The sequence below is a fragment of the Ictidomys tridecemlineatus genome, chromosome 4 (assembly GCF_052094955.1).
Source record: "Ictidomys tridecemlineatus isolate mIctTri1 chromosome 4, mIctTri1.hap1, whole genome shotgun sequence".
NCBI lineage: Eukaryota > Metazoa > Chordata > Mammalia > Rodentia > Sciuridae > Ictidomys > Ictidomys tridecemlineatus.
This window is the reverse complement of record NC_135480.1, coordinates 18463894-18480978: the sequence shown is the minus strand read 5'-3', so window position 1 is coordinate 18480978 and position 17085 is coordinate 18463894. Positions and strand designations below refer to the sequence as shown.

General features: G+C 38.5%; 1 protein-coding gene and 1 pseudogene across 1 annotated transcript; one reads left to right on the top strand and one right to left on the bottom strand.

The window, feature by feature from the left end:
- Positions 1 to 2689: 2689 nt before the first annotated feature.
- On the top strand, positions 2690 to 3609 carry LOC144376759 (olfactory receptor 4C45-like; annotated as a pseudogene).
- A 3905-nt stretch (positions 3610 to 7514) lies between these two features.
- LOC101967866 (olfactory receptor 4C3) lies at positions 7515 to 11691 on the bottom strand. The gene is made up of 2 exons (XM_005329954.3): positions 10791 to 11691; positions 7515 to 7570 (listed from the first exon to the last, which is right to left on the bottom strand). The coding sequence occupies exons 1-2, from the start codon at positions 11689 to 11691 to the stop codon at positions 7515 to 7517; spliced, it is 957 nt and encodes a 318-aa protein (XP_005330011.2).
- Between the last annotated feature and the right edge of the window lie 5394 nt (positions 11692 to 17085).

Sequence of the window (17085 nt, the reverse complement as noted above, 5' to 3'; positions counted from 1 at the left end):
AGTTCCATCCTTCTGAGCAACCATACCTTTGACACCAATCATGTTTCAGAGAAGAATTATTCTCTGGTTTTATGCCTAAACCAACCCAAATCCTAGGCCATGCTCAAAAAGTCACAATTAGACAAAACAAAACAAAAAACAAACCCAATAATGAATTTTCCTAATTTTATTACTAAATTTCATCCTAAACTGTAGCCTGGACATACTTTTAGCCCCACCTTAAGTAACTTTCTAAAACTAGCCACTACTGATGTTTATGGGTATCAAGGGGGAGTAAGCAGAGGACTATTACTGTTGCCTTGGAAATCAGCAGAGCCAATTACGGATTCTCATGGGTACTTGAGAGGTCAAAGCATTTCCAAACCCAGCAGTCTGTGAAAGTCAATTTAAACATCTCTCTAGAGTCCACGAGGAGAGAATTATAATAAAGGGTTCGTGAGCCACTGACAGCAGCAGAGCCATGATCTACAAGATGGAGACGTGTTTGCGAGGCTCCACTCCTGAGCTGAGAACTTGAGTTAGGATGAGAGGAATCCCCTCTCCACATTGCTCCTAGGCTCTTAGGAAGGAATAGTTTGGTGAAATTGATTGAGAAAACAACGTTCAAACCATGAGATTCACTTATGTTTTGTTGTTGTTTTTAATGACTTTCCCTTATTTGGATAATTAGGCTGTATTCCTTTTGTTTTTAATTTGAATTGGATATAGTTCAAACTACCTGAAAATGTGTTTTTCTGAAAAATTAATACAGAAGATTCATTTATGCTTTCATAAGAAACCAAAGAAATGAGCAGAAATTAAGTACTAGAGTTATCAAAGTTTCCTAACTAAAATTGTTCAGTTTTCTGAGTAAATTCAGACTGACAATGGAACCAAATACACTAAAAGGTCCACATTGGAGAATTGTCTAAAGTGACATTAATTCCAGTCTTAGGTCATGGAGTCCACGGATTGCAAATTCCCAGAGGGGAAGAAAACATCAACAGAGAATTCCACCATCACCAGACCCAGGTTAGTGAAAGCTAAACCTTTTTCTCCAAAAATTTCAGCAGAGTAACTTGATTGATCCAACTTATTTTCTCTGAAGTTGTTTTTGTAAATACATATTTGATTGGAAGTTTAGTATTTTATTATGAAAATGAATTTGGACACAAATTTCCATTGAAAATATCAGTGGAAAATATGATCTGCATTTTTTTCCAAATCAGTTGCTGGTAAGAATGACTGGAGTCACTTTTAAGCCATTGTGGATAATATTAATGCCTCACTAAATACACTGAATCTGTAGAGTTCTGATTGTAAAGGTTTAAAAATTTCCCCTTTACCTGACTTTCATTTGCCACTTTAAAATAAGACTGTGAATTAAGTCATAAAAAAAGAAAAATTAATAACTGCATTTATCATCCACAAGAGTCAAAATAGAAAGGAAACTATTCAGGCATAGAGCTTCCCTGCCACCAAAGACATTTTTTTTCACACTTTTATGGAAGCTGAGTGGTCTTGAGGCTGACTTGTGTGTCTAGATTTTTTTTTAATTATGTGGTTATGGATGATTTGGGGCAGGAATTGGGAAAAGAAGTATAAAAAGCTGAGAAAAAAATAAAATACCCAATGCTCGTTTGTAACAATATGAATTTAATCTTGAAAACCCAGGCCTAGGTAATTCAATAAAAAGGAATATTTTTTAAATTTTTGCATATATTCAATACTTCCATAAGTTAGCCATGAAAATAACAAATAGATTTAACTTAATGAATTTATGGTAACTATGATAATTGTATCCTCTTATCAGATCCTAATATATATGTCTTGTCAATAGAAAATTCAGGGTAAATTCATGTTTCTTTTAGTTCCATTTGTAAAATGTGAGTGGGGAAATATATCTAATCCAGAGCATAGCACTGTATCTATTAAAATTCCAAAAAATGCAAAGAAAATTTATTTGTGAATTGTTGTGAACTTTCAGGAGAATCTTGTACCATTTACATCCATATCCAAAGGTGTAGAAAGACGTAGCATGAAAGGGTGGCATAGAGACAGGCACAATATCTGGAGCTTTAGAATGAATTGTTCTCACTGATATGTAGTAAAGACAATTCCTTGGCATTCAGAAAAAGAAAAAAAAAACACCTCTATCTGCAGGTCTATCTCTATGTTCATGTGCATTCATATGAGGTAGAGGAACCAAAGGTCAAAAAACATAGATGGTTTAGATCAAAGACACTTGACACCCTGATATAGGATACAGTTGACTTTAATAAAATATTGTGTTCATATATCATATCCATGAAGATAAAGAAATAGAACTTAAAAATAATTGTTATGATATTTGAATCCTCCCAGCAATGAAAGAAAGCCATCTTTGAGATTTTTTAGAGAAAGAATTTTCAGAAGCCAAACATAAGTCAATGTTCATAAGAGCATCTTGCTTTCTTGTGGTACCTCTAAGGTATTGTCACTATTTTATAAAAATGAATCAAGAGAAATCTAACCTCCTTCTGTTCTTTACAACTACCTGCAAAACAGCTGATATAAATAAAGTCTAACTCCATCCATTGCAAGACCAGGTCTCACAAGGCAATGGAGTACTTTAACACAGAATTTGAAATGTCATAACTCAGAAATGTTGTGATTTTTTTTTCCAGATGAACCATGATATGCCCCAACACAAGCTAACTTGATAAGAAAGATGAGCAATGTAACAGAATTCATCTTGCTGGGCCTGACCCCAAATCCACAACTGCAGAAACTCTTATTTACTGAGTTTCTACTGACCTATTTGATCACACTGGCAGGTAATATGCTCATCTCCATCACCATCTTCATCAGCCCAGCCCTGGGCTCTCCCATGTACTTCTTTCTGTCTTGTTTGTCCATTATAGATGGTTTCTACGCTTCTTCCATAGCACCCAAAATGATCTTTGACTTGATCTCTGAAAAGAACACCATATCCTTCAGTGGCTGCATGACTCAGCTCTTTGCTGAACACTTTTTTGCTGCAGCTGAGATCATCCTGTTAATGGCCATGGCCTATAACCGCTATGTGGCCATCTGTAAGCCCTTGCACTACATGACCATCATGAACCGGCAGGTGTGTGGTTTCCTGGTGGGGGCGGCTGGGGTCTTGGGGTTTATTCATGGAGGGATACAGATTTTGTTTATGGCTCAGTTACCGTTCTGTGGACCCAATGTCATTGACCACTTTATATGTGACTTAATTCCTCTCCTGGAGCTGGCCTGCACAGACACCCACACTTTGGGGCCCTGATTGCTGCCAACAGTGGGTCCCTGTGTTTGATCATCTTCTCCATGCTGGTGGCTTCCTATGTCATCATCCTGCGTTCCCTGAGGTCTCACAGCTCTGAAGGTCGCCGCAAAGCCCTGTCTACCTGTGCCTCTCATGTCACAGTTGTCATCCTATTCTTTGTACCTTGTTCATACCTGTACCTCAGACCTGTGGCCTCCTTTCCCTCTGACAAGGCTATGACTGTGGTTTTTACCCTAGTGACACCTATGTTAAACCCTTTGATCTACACCTTCAGGAATGAGGAAGTGAAAAAGGTTCTGAAGAAGCTCTGGAATCAAATGATGAAAGCTGATGACAAATAAGCTCTGTGGGTAGTGCACTAGGCAAGAATATTGAGTGATATTTTATAAAGCTCTATTCTCCTTAACTCATTAAAATTGGGATGGTCAATTATCCTCTGTGCATCAAAATTTTAATTGGCATATAATCATATATATTTCTGTACAGTGTGATCATTCAGTATATGTAGAGTGTATAAAATAATCAAATTAGGGTATTTAGAATTTCCACCTTCTTAAATATTATTACTTTTTACAATGGGAATCTTTAAATTCCTCTCTTCTAATTCTTTATGAAATATGTAATAAATTGTGAACTACATTAATCCTCAGCTCTCAGAATCATTCCACCTCTGAATATTCCTGCATTGACACAGGAGCCTTTGGAGGACACCTCATATCTAAGCCATAAGAAAGTACATTTTGGTTCTCATTATCCAACCTTCTGTTCCTCCTCCTCTTCCACATGCTTCCTAGACTCCAGCAGCCACTGTTCTACTTGAAACCTCTTTGCAATCAACTTTTTTAGCTTTCACATGGTGAGAACATGCAGTGTCTTTTTTATGTCCCTTACATAATGTCCTCTAGTTCTGTTCATGTTGCTACAAATAACAGAATTTCATTCTCTTTATGGCTGAATATTATTCTATTATACATACACATTATTACATATGGGTTTGATTTGCATATACATCACAGTTTCTTTATCCACCCGTACATTGGTGGATATATCAATTTTTATTATTAGCCCATACAGGGAGATAGTGCCAAGAGACCATGATACTTTAAGGAATCTGTGCATTGCTTCATTTCTTGAAAAAAAGAATAAATATGATCCAAATCCAACTTGGGTTATATTCATCTTTATACCAATACACTCATAAAATATAATTTTTAATATTTTCTTGAATGGGTATATGAGGGCAAAACTACCAAAGATTCAGATTGTCAGCCTCACTGTGGTGTGACACATATCAAGGGCAATATTTCTCCTTTTATGCTCTTCATTACAGCCATACTGAAGTTTTATTGTGAAAGAGGAACAGAAACTACACATGAAAAGACTATAGAGCAGTAGGAAGTTTCTTTAAAAGTACATTCATCAAAATACACTTTTCTTATCTTCCTGAGTTTGAGAGGTTAACAGAAGTTCCATTACAGCAATAGAAAACTTTTCACTTAACACAGTCACACAAAGAGCATTTTCACCAAGAAGCTTATTTTGACAATTGCATCTCTACTATTCATTCCTTGTAGTGTATAATTATCCACAAAAGGAAGTGGAAGAAGAATTGGCTGGCACAAAAGACAGAAAATGAACAAATCTTGAAGTGTTAAAGCTGAAAATATCTGAACACTGAAGTTGGATTTTAGACAGAAACAAAGGAGAAGAAAGTTCTGAAAACAGCTGTTACAGGAAATTACAAGTGTAAGAACAAGTTGTGTCACAGAACTGAATGATAATGTTCTCAAATCTGGATCATAGAAAAAAATCCTAATCATGAACATAATGAAATACTAAAAGATTTAGAAACTGCAGATGCTTTGATATCATAGAGTAAGAGTTTTAGAAGAAACCATACATCACGTGTATGGCCTGATGAAATATATAGATATACATTGCAAAATGGATAAATTGAGCTAATTAAACATATGTGTTATCTCTTATCACCATCTTGTCAGTGCTAAGAACTCTTAAAATCTAATTAAATGAGCTTGATATTTTATTTCACTAAAATTTGGCTTAGGCAGAATTCCAGTCTCAGTCAATCTAACTCAAAGCCCTTGTGCTTCACCCAACCTCACAATGATTCCCCCAGATATAAACAAATGAGTTTATTTTCTATGTTTGTTTAAATTTCTAATATTTTATTTGAAATTCTCTTTTTTGAAATCCCCCTGAATTCATCTGCTTTCACAAACAGACCTGGCTGAAAATGTTGTCTTCAAAGAGTCAGCTAGTGATTTGTCAGTAATCTATAACTCCATAATTCTCGCGTAACAGGAAACGTCTTTGAAATTATTTCTCTCTCTTTCTTTAATCTTTGAGTTTGAAGAAATAGCCTGCCGCTTTCAAAGTGATACACTAGAAACAAAAGAAAAAGATCATCAATCGTATTTCACAGAAATACGTTGTTTTAGTCAGCTTTTCCTCACGCTGACTAAAATACCTGGCTAGAACAATTTAGAGGAAGAAAAGTTAATTGTGCTTCACAGCTTTAGAGGCTCAGTCCATGATCTGCCCATTCCATGGCTCTGGGCCTGAGTGAGGTGGAACTCATGGTGGAAAGGTATGACTGAGGAAATCAGCTCAGGAACTGAAAACCAGGAGACAGAGGAAGAGATCCAATCACAGTGGTCAAACTATAAACCTCAAAGGCAAAGCCCCAAGTGACCTACTTCCTCCAGCCACACCTACCTGCCTACAGTTACCACCCACTTAGTCCACATCAGTGGGTCAATCCACATATTAGCTTATGCTTCTTTTTTAAAAAAATCTTTATTTTATTTATTTTTATGTGTTGCTGAGGATCGAACCCAGCACCTCACACACGCTAGGCAAGCACTCTACCACTGAGCCACAAACCCAGCCCCTAGCTTATGCTTCTTAATCTAATCATTTCAGCTCTAAAGATTATTGAATTATTTCACGCAAGAGCTTTTGTGGGACATCTCATACGTAAACCATAAAATATGTACTCATCCTAATATTTTCCATGAAGAAAGAAACTTCACATGATGAACAGGTTTTCAGAGAGGTGAACAAAATAAATCCTATTTTTAAGTTCTTTGCCAGTGGCCACATAAGAAAGAATCATAAAAGAAAAATTTCAAATTACAGATATTCTCCCTTTGTACTCACTACTATTCTTTTTACAGCACTTAAAATCTGGAGGTTTAGGTAATTTTTAGTATTGATTCTTCTGTTTCCCCTTTTGGAACTAGCATTTATCACACTTCCGTCACTAGGCAGCTACTACTGTTTCTGGGTGCACTCTCCTTTTACTGGGGCATAACCTAAGGAATAACATACCTGTATTTGGACAAGGAAATGGAGCATCTGAAAGGTGCTTCTTGCTTAAGATGCTTCGTAAGCCGAACAAAGAACTAATTTACACTCAGAGTGTCCTTTTCATCTTTCAGGCTAGCAGGGGCTTAACCAAGTCTGTAGATGAAGTCAGTTATAACAACAGAGCATCAATTGACAATAAAAGGGTCCTGGAGCTGGTGGGTTTAGAGGAAGTGATGGGAGCATTGGAAGGACCAGCCTCAACTGGGAGAATAAGTCAGAGTGAGCACAGATGCTGTTAAATATGTAGGCACTTTAGGAATTCATTGACTCAGGAGCCAGGCATCATCAGAATTTCTTCATTTTGAAGGAGGAGCAAAAATCACCATTTTCTATCACCATTAAACCGCAATTCTGAATGATAGAATAAAAAACATATCTGTACTTATGTTTATTTTTCACTTTCATTATGATACTATATATACAATTATTATCTTTTTAAAATTAAATTTAAAACTAAGATATAAAATAAAATAGGCTCCTTTCCTATTTCTCATGACTAAAAAAACTATGATTATGAATTTCATAGTATTTTTTTCAGTCCTTTCTTTAAAAATGGCACTTGTCTTCATAAACATAAGTGCACACACGCACACACACACACATTCACCCATAGAAACAAGATAATATTGTGTTTGATGCTGACATACTAGATGCACCATTTTTCACCTCACTTCTTCACTCAGTTTTAAGCTTTTCAGACAAATCTTCATTGGCAGAGATTCAGCGTCTTTCTTTTTCACTGGTGTGCTATTACCCATCAGATCTGCCATATTTTATTAAAGTATTCTCTTTTATTATGAAGATTCCATTATGAATACCCTTGTATGTTCCCATGTGCACATTCATCAGAGTTTTTCTAAATAAACACCTGTAAGTGGACCAAATGTTTGTTTTTTATCTTGAATAATTTCCATGGAGTAGCTTTCTGTGGTGAATGTCACCAGCAGTGTGAGAAAGCCTGCCACTTCTCATCTTTAGCTACATTGATAATGTCAAGTGTTTTAGTCTTTGCCAAGCTAATATGTAACAATGGTATTTCCTAGTTACAATAACTTGGCATTGTCCTGATTACCACTGAAGTTGGGCATCTTTTAAAATGTTCATAGCAAGTATAAATTTCTTATTCATGCATTTGCTTTTTAATCTATTGATTGTTTAACTTTTCTTCTTACTTTTAGTTGTGATTTTTGCATTCTGCTTTTTTGGTAGTTATATAGATCACAAATATACCCTCCCAAGTAGTGACTGCTCTTTTAACTGTCTATGGTGTCTTCTTATCATTCTGTCCTAGGTCATGAATATATTCTCAAATATTGTCTTCTGATGAATTTTTAAAAAGGAATTTTTGAGTTTGGAATTTTTTAATCTAAAATTTATTTTCATAGTTCTGTAAAACAAGAACCTAATTTTATTTTAAGTCCCTCAAAGAACTCCACATTTGTTTACCATGACTGAGTCAAACTCCCACTCATGTATGTTTCTATATGAATGGGCAAGATATTCAATTATTATTAATTTAGTTATTTTGGTAGGCTATTATTAATTAGCCTATGAAAAGGTGATTAAACAAAAGATGACAATATTTTCTTTGCCTAAAAGTTCTGTTTTTTTTTAATAGACACAGAAACTTAAGGGTCAAGCAAGAGCTATTTCTTTCTTTCTTTTTTTAAAGAGAGAAAAAAGAGAGGGAGAGAGAGAGAGAATATTTTTTAATATTTATTTTTCAGTTTTTGGTGGACACAACATCTTTATTTGATTTTATGTGGTGCTGAGAATCGAACCCAGCACCCCACACATGCCAGGCGAGTGAGTTACCACTTGAGCCACATCCCCAGTCCAAGTGCTATTTCTTTTTAAGCTCCCAAATTTGTTGGCTCTTAGGAACTAATTTTAAATATTACATCTAATAATAAAAATATTTCCTTTCATATTAGTTTTCATCTTGTTAGACTTTTTCTTTGTACAAATGTGGCATGGGGCTGACAGTGTAGATCAGTGGTGGAACACTTATCTAGCATGTGCACGTCTCTGGGTTCAAATCCTGAAGCCTACAAAAGCAGAGGATACGTTGCAACCTGGTAAGTTACAGATTATTTGTCAAACAAGAAATAGAAATATGGAAGCCTTTGGCTGAATAAAAATGCCACTGTATAATGTCATTTGCAAGAAAATAGGTGGAACTAGAGCAAAATATAATTTTGAGAAAAATAAGTCAGATTCAGAAAGAGAAGTTTTCTCTTCTTTGTGGAAGCTAGAAGGAAAAATATTATGTAAGAAAGGGACTCCATGAAATTAGAGGGAGATGAGTAGGGGGTTGGGGAGGGAGGAGAGGAACCTGGGAGCAGTGTTGGGGAATGAGGTTGATGAGATTATATTTTTGTGTGTATATTATATACCACAATGAAAACTACTATTGTGTATAATTAATATGCACAAGTTTAAAAAAGGTAAAGTTTGAAAAGAATATATGCAGAGCTTGTAAAACTAAGAAAAAGATGAAATAAACATGAGCATGTGTTCCAGATTCCAGAACACAAGAAACCTTTGGTGTCTGAAAAAAGAAGAACTATAAAAAACAAAAGGAAATGCCTCTTTGCATCACTCACACAAAAATATCCTTCTATAAGCATGCATATTTCAAACCCAGCAGAGACAGGAGAGCAGGCACTTTATGGAGGGTTTAGGAAAAGCTTAAAGTAGACATGATAATATCAAATAAACATCCTGGGAGGTTACTTTGTGCCAGAGAGTGCATTTAAAACTGTATAGATCATGAAGTTTTCACAATAACACTTTGGAACATATACTACCTTCACTATTTGCCCGGAGCTTAATTGAGGTATACAGTTAATACCTTAAAAAGAGGAATGAGCGCCCTGGCATTGCTACATGTGGGTAGACCTGGGGGAGGTTATGCTAAGTGAAATAAGCCAGACACGTGAAGACAAACACAACCTTATCGAACATGTGAATTTGAAATGTCATGACTTTTACTTTAAAGATAGGCATCACTTGGGGACAGGTGCATGGAGTACTGCATAGGTGGCATACGTTAAGGGCGTCCCCCCGCCCCCTAATAGGCGTTTGAGCGGCAAACCACTCACCCTGTAGGCACAGCCCTGGGCATAAGACTACGTGTTGCAGTCACAATGTTTGCTTCACAGCCCATTCCTTGACTGGTTGCTGCAAGGACAGTTGGCAAGAAATTGTATTGGTGGCTGCCTGTAACCTGCTTAGCTACTGCCCAAGTATACATAGATTGGTAACTATCAATAAAATCAGATGCTTCCACCTTGGTCTCTGAAGGTCTTGATTAGTGACTCTGCAGCCATACTCTCCTCTACCCTGTTCCGTGGAGCTCCTCTTTGGATGAGAGAGAGCCCACGCAGCATCAAAGACTTGTAGAAATATGACATTTTTGAGGGCGGGGATTGTGGCTCAGTGGTGGAACACTTGCCTAGCATGTGTGAGGCACTGGGTTCGATTCTCAGCACCACATATAAGTAAATAAAAAATAAAGATTCACTGACAACTAAAAAATATTAAAAAAAAGAAATATGACACTTCCTCAAGGCCATGCCACAAGTAAACATAGGAAATTAGATTCAGACTCTGGTTGATCTGTCTGCAGCTCTCAAGATGTCTACTGTCTGCAGCAGCTATATTGATGACACCACACAGGGTGACAGGAGGGACAGAAGCTGCAGGCATGGAAGGCATGGATAAGCTTGAAGGTATGAGGTTATGTCTTGCCTTCTCTAAGGCTCAGTTAATTATCACACAGATTCAAAGTTATTAATGTGGATTGCTATTTAAAGATGATTGATCAAAATAACTGAGCTTCAGAACCAGATAACCTTAATTAATCAATTAACCACATCACACAACACCCATTGCCTCATTTATAAAATATGAATAATAATTCAGGCCCTGTGGATTCCATACAGCTGTTTTATAATGAAATTATGCAATGCAAGTGAAAAGGCCAAATAAATCATGAAAGTGCATGAAGAAGAATGATGGAATAAGATGATTTACAGTACCAAAAGTGTCAGTTGTTTTATTTGCAGAAATTAAGTCACTTGTATTCCCAATTTACCGTTTATCATCCCACCTGCAATGTCTTACAGTGTAAAGAGCTTTCTTACGGCAGTTTTTACCTCTTCATTCCTCAAGGTGTAAATGAGTGGGTTTAGCATAGGTGTCAGAATCCCGTAGAACACTGCCATGTGCTTGTCTATTGGCAAAGTGCTTGATGGGCGCATGTAAATAAATATACAGGGCACAAAGAACAAGGCCACAACCATGAAGTGGGCCCCACAGGTGGAGAGGGCCTTGCGTCTCCCCTCTGCACTGTGGGACCTCAAGGTGTGCAGGATCACCATGTAGGAGGCAGTCAGCATGAGGAAGTTCAACAGGCAGATCACACCACTGTTGGCCACCACCAGCAGACCAATGACATGTGTGTTGGTGCAGGCGAGCTCCAGCAAAGGGTACAAGTCACACACAAAGTGATCAATCACATTGGGCCCACAGAAGGGCAACCAAAGGACCAGGAGGAGTTGAATTGAGGAATGCAGGAAGCCCCCCAGCCAAGCCACCCCTACTAGCATGGCACAGAGATGCCTGGTCATGATGGTTGTATAGTACAGAGGCTTGCAGATGGCCACATAGCGGTCATAGGCCATCACCGTGAGCAGAATGATCTCAACACCTCCCAAAAAGTGGGCTCCAAAGAGTTGAAGCATGCAGCCTTCGTAAGAAATGGTTGTGCCCTCATACAAGGAGTCAGCGATGAGTTTAGGGGCCAGAGAAGAAGAATAACAGGTGTCCACAAAGGACAGGTTGGCCAGGAAAAAATACATAGGGGAAGCCAGAATGGAGCTGGAGGCAATAGTGACCACAATGAGCACATTGCCCCCAACTGTGGCCACGTAAATCATCAGGAAGACCATGAAGAGAATTCTCTGCACCTCTGGCTTCTCCGAGAGACCAAGCATGAAGAATTCCGTAATATTGTGAGATGTTCCCATGGAGTCCAAGGTCACTGAGAATGCAGGCACGGTATTGCCTGTAATGTCAAAAAGCATAAGTAAGAGAATTAATTCCAGGGGTGGGATTGTGCCAAGCTTTCTTTTGGCAAAACCATTTACCCTTTGTCCCTCTTAACCCTCCTGTGTTCCAAAGATCTTATACCAATTGATGCTGTTAATTACAAAATGTGATCATGTCTGTAGCTTTTACATCACTGGGCACTGGATATTCTAGTTATTAGCTGAAAATATTAACTCAATTATTTTAGCGTGTAACTGTTATTTACAGCTGGGATTGAACGTTTGACAACAATCGATTTTACGATTAACACTGGAGTGCATCCTGACCATTTTCAGCATAAATAAGATGGCACTGGAGAAAACCATGAATATTTTGGATCTCCCGAAGTCCCTGCCTTTGTGGTCTGTAGCCTCTGAATTAAAATTTTCTTCTCAGACTTCACAGAAAGGCTTGCTGAGCTGCGAATCAGGGTTTCCAGTGGCAACACAAACTGATGTAAATCAAACTGAAACAGAATGGGGTGAAAACGACTTGGTTGCTCTGGGAGACTCGCCCCTGCTCCCTTCTCTCCTTGCTCTTTCCTCCCTTTCTGTCCCTGTGCAGTGCAGTGGGCCATATCTAGGAAGCAGCCTGATTTACTCGCCCTCCACTTGCTTTACACATTTGCACACTTCTGGGTGTTTCTTACCCTGGCATTTTAGAACCACCCAGGTAAAGGCTGCTGATCCCTCTTCAGTCTACATGAAGGACTCAAAGTAAAATATAAATAAAGACATAAATTGATGAACATCTTTTTATTACCTGATTATCTGTCACCTGACTACATAAGGGAGGCTACAAGGACAGAGAGAAGAAAGGCCCTATCTTAACCAGCTATGGATAATAAGCTCATCTGGCAGAAGATACCTACTTACTCTTCATTCTCCTAATGATGTTAAGGACATGCCTATCTTAGCCTTTGTTTGAAAGATCATCACGGGACTCCCCACATCTTAGAAATACAGGCCTTCTTCAAGTCGCTGAATCTTTCAACTTGCTGAAGATCTAATGTTCAGTGTGACAAGCGTTAAGGAGATCCAGTGTCAGCAGAGGAAAGAGACACCCAGATAGGAAATGATGAGGAAAATTCCTCTGCTGACCAGGAAGCTGCTCCCTTTCTTCTGCAAATGCTTTATTGCAAGAAGGCAAATTCAGTTTCTGGGAGGGTCCAGTCTGATGAGGACCTTTCCTGAGCAGAATTTTCAGAAGCACAGAGAGCGCCATAGAGCAAAGACCCACCCGCACCTCACCAAGCACCGTATAAAACTGCTTCATCCTCCTTTCAGCCCCGGGAGGTCAATTCCTCTTTGAATCTCATTTTGCAGAGTGAGAAAGAGACACAGTTCACAACTTTCAGGTGGGGATCTCAACTTTTTCCACTGCCCTTCCCTCTCTGTCACTTTGTGAAAAGCACAAATAGCAAACAAGTGGCAGAGCTGAGGTTCTACCAGGCAATCTTGCCACAGGGTCTGTGAGCTTTGCATACTACACTGTCACTCAGATACGCCTGGGTTCAAATCCTTCCTCTGACACTTTTGGCCACATGACTATGAATGAGCTCACAAAGCCTGGATGTTCTTACCTGTAAAATAAAGAAAAGAGTTTGTATGATCATTATGTGTCATTTTTTTTAAAACTACTTAATTTTTAAATAAAAGAGCTCTACTACAACCCAAGGTTAAGAGAGGATATGAAAATAGTGCATGTCATGTATTTGTAGAAATCTGGATGTGATAAACCTTCAATAATTTGCATCTCTGATTGTCACCATCATTGCCACCTTAAGCAACAAAACTTCATATGGCTTGAGTAGCCAGGACACAAATGTATGTGTACCAGACTAAGCAGGTCTTGATGTGGATGTATTTCATCATGAGTATGAAATATATCCTATCACTCATCTTCATACAGAACAAAAGAATGCAGAGAAAATATAATAATGAATTATATAGTAGTACATCCAAATAATGAGTTGATAATGCCAATAAATAAGAATGATAAACTGATACGTTTCTGGAATTCAAATTTTTAGGAGTATGAAATAAAGCATTTGTTAAAAACCAGTAAAGAAAAATCTCCTGTTTGGGTGATCCATGAGAAACAAAATTATTTGTAGAACATGATGGTAATGTTAGCAAAATTATTCCACTGCATTTTTTTTTAACTCAGATTGAAATTTTTGTTTATTAAGTTTTAAAGATAACTTATAAAAAACTTACATTGATTGGATCTGAGGATACAACAAGTCTCCAGAATATCCTTAATTCCCAAATATCATAATACCATGATGTTCCTGAAAGGTCTTTGAGGCTAGCTTAAAGTATATGATTCTAAATTTCACTATTTCATGTTATAAAATATCAGTTGAGATTTAACTTCTTTTTTTTATATTGAGGCAAAGCACAGACTAGGCAGTTGCTATTCACTGAAGAAAATATCTAATCTAAAAGTCTTTTACAAGAGAACTAGGTGAAAACCTAAAGAGGGACATTCATTTACAATCAGCTAGGAATTTGTCCCACCATCCATTCCCCTTTGATTTGCTGAAGAACACATGACATTTAAAATCATCTTTCCCAGTTGCCTCCGTTTAGTGGTGGATTTGAAACTCTGCAAGATGAAATGCAGCTGTTCTGAAGTTGCGTGGGTGATTGGGGCAGAAGCACAGCTAGAACCCAGGTCTCTCGTCACTCCACTACATAAGGTAGCCTCCAATCTGTGCCTTGGGCAAGTGAAAAAGGCACCCCTGCCAATGCCCAGGTGCAAAAGCCTCGGGGAAGTGACAGCTGGCTTTCTGGGTCTTCTTTCTGAGAAAAATATTCATCAGCACAGTCTCAGAGAAAATCTTTCTCCTCCCAGTGAAGAGTGTCCTTTATAAGGTAGAAACGAAAATGAGGGGTCATTAGCACTGTACACTCTCTGCTTCTCTGAGGGATAGAGTGCTGGAAGCAGCTTCTGCCTGTCCACAGGTTGGAACAATGTGGATGCATCATTAATTAGTCCCCGTGAATATAAAGTGTCTCTCAGGGAAGTCACTTGTATTCTACTTCTTGAAAATGTGCAGTGGCCTTCTAGTGTCTAGAGAAAAAGTCCACAAAGTTTCAGGAAGAAAAGGAGTTAAGATGTTTCAGGAACTGATAATGGAGGGTCAGCAATTTTAGAGAAATCTCTGACCTACCCTAATAAAGTTGACAGCTTTTGTTGAATATCTTGTTCTAGGCACAGACTAGGTCCTCCTACATCCAACTCCCCTGCAAAGCTGAGAGATAAGAATCACTGTCCTGTTGTCCCCAACACTAGTGTGTAGTGTGCTAAAGGTCAAGGGAACTAGAGTCAGAACACCTGAATTGGAATCACAGTTCCACCAGGTCCATCTGTCAGTTAGTAGTTGTTCAGGCTTCACCTAATATAAGGAAGCACTTTGGTAAATGCCAGGCATACCATGGTGAGAAAGACAGACCTATATCCTAGCAGCTTGGAGTCTTTATTCTAAAAGGAGTGGTATCCAGTCAAAACAAAGCAGGAAAAAATAAATAAATAACCTGCTTGCAAAACCAAATAATATGGCATTGCTGAGTTAATTTTAGTTACATTGTTTATGATCATAATGATTGACAAGATTCTCTCCAAAAATCCATTACAGTTTACACAACCATCTGAGCCCAGCAAGTACACATTCAGGAATTAATCCATCAGGTTCCACCTGCATGTGTAATGGGATTGCTGAGCCAGAGGGACAGACATGCTTTGTATATACGTGGATACATGAAGGAGCCTTCCTCCAGCAGTTGTGTAACCATTTAGATTTACAGTCCTCTTTCTAGAATTGGCCAGGTTTACTCAACAGTTGTACCCAATGAATCCCACCCTAAGCCTTCTTGTAAACTGTTGCCTCAAAGCATCTAGAATAAGACAAAATAGGGAAGATCTAGTCAGCTGTGAACTTTGTCACCACCCTCAAAAGGCCATCGGGACTGCCCAGCCATGCTACTGTGTTTCCTTCATCAGCACATATTCCCAACCCTCCTCAAGGACCATGCATGACCTTCCTCACTCTCCTCAGAATTCCCTTCCCTCTCCTCCCATCTCACTTTGAAGGTAGATTCTCCATCAGTCCGGACAAAACTTCTACCACCACATTGTAATCCACAGCTTTCCTCCCTCCCCTCCCTCTCTCCTGCGCAGAAGTCAGACCTGCATTCTTCCTGATGGTTCTTCCCTCCTTCCCTCTACAGTGTTCCCAGTGAATCCCTTGCATCCCAGACAACTGGAACTGGTACAGAATGTTTAAGGTATTCCTACACATCAGGAATATCGCCAGCCAAGAGAATCTCAAACAAGGACCTCAGGACAGAAGATGACTAGGAAACACTAGGACTTTGTCATCCAGAAAATATGATGGGGATACACGATAAATTACCACTACTGTGTTCCTCCTACATGACTGAAGTGAAGACTCTCAATACCCAGTGTTTGCTGTTGACATAGAGGAATGGCTTCTCTCACACACAGCTGGTGGAATTTCACAGTAGTTTTCCAAAGGTATATAGGAAAGCTATTCAAGGTTGTCTACTAACGCTGACTACACATACAAATTATTACCCAGAGAACCCATTCCTAGGCACAAATACAAGAGAAATTTATGCACCTGGGCATTGAAAGACACATTGTAAGTATAGATAACATTGTTCATAATATCATAAAACTGGTAATGATGCTAATGTCTATCAAAATTAAGATAGACTTTTAAAACTATGGTATATTCGTATAATGAGGTAACACAGTGTAGGGAGCATCTGCCGTACACATGCTGGGACATACTGGGACTCACTAAGTTGCTGGCCATAAGGAACAGTAGCCATTGAACTTCTTAGTCATGTCTGCTTACGATTGATAAAGAGCTGTAAGGGGCACTAGCCATAGGCATGCTTAGCAATGACTAGTTACAATTGATAGGGAGCACAGCTCCATGGACATGAGCAAAGAACATGCCAGTTGCAATTACATCACTTCACTGGACATAACCAATGGATATTGACTTTCACTGGTGTAAACCAATCATTAACTTGCACCATCAACTTGTAATTGTATTTCAATTGCTGGTCCTGCCACATTGAAGAGTTTTACTCCAAGGACATTGGTAAGACTGGCCACCTTGCTGTCATTCCCTGGACTGACATCAGTCTCTGATGTCCAGCCATCAGTTGTAGAGAATCACCAGACAAGGACAACATTGGCTCTTTGGCTAAGAGAAGTTGTGTGGCATTGGAAGTATTTTGGCTTGTGGTTTGTGGGGACAAGCGCATGGAGTACTGCATACATGGCATACATTA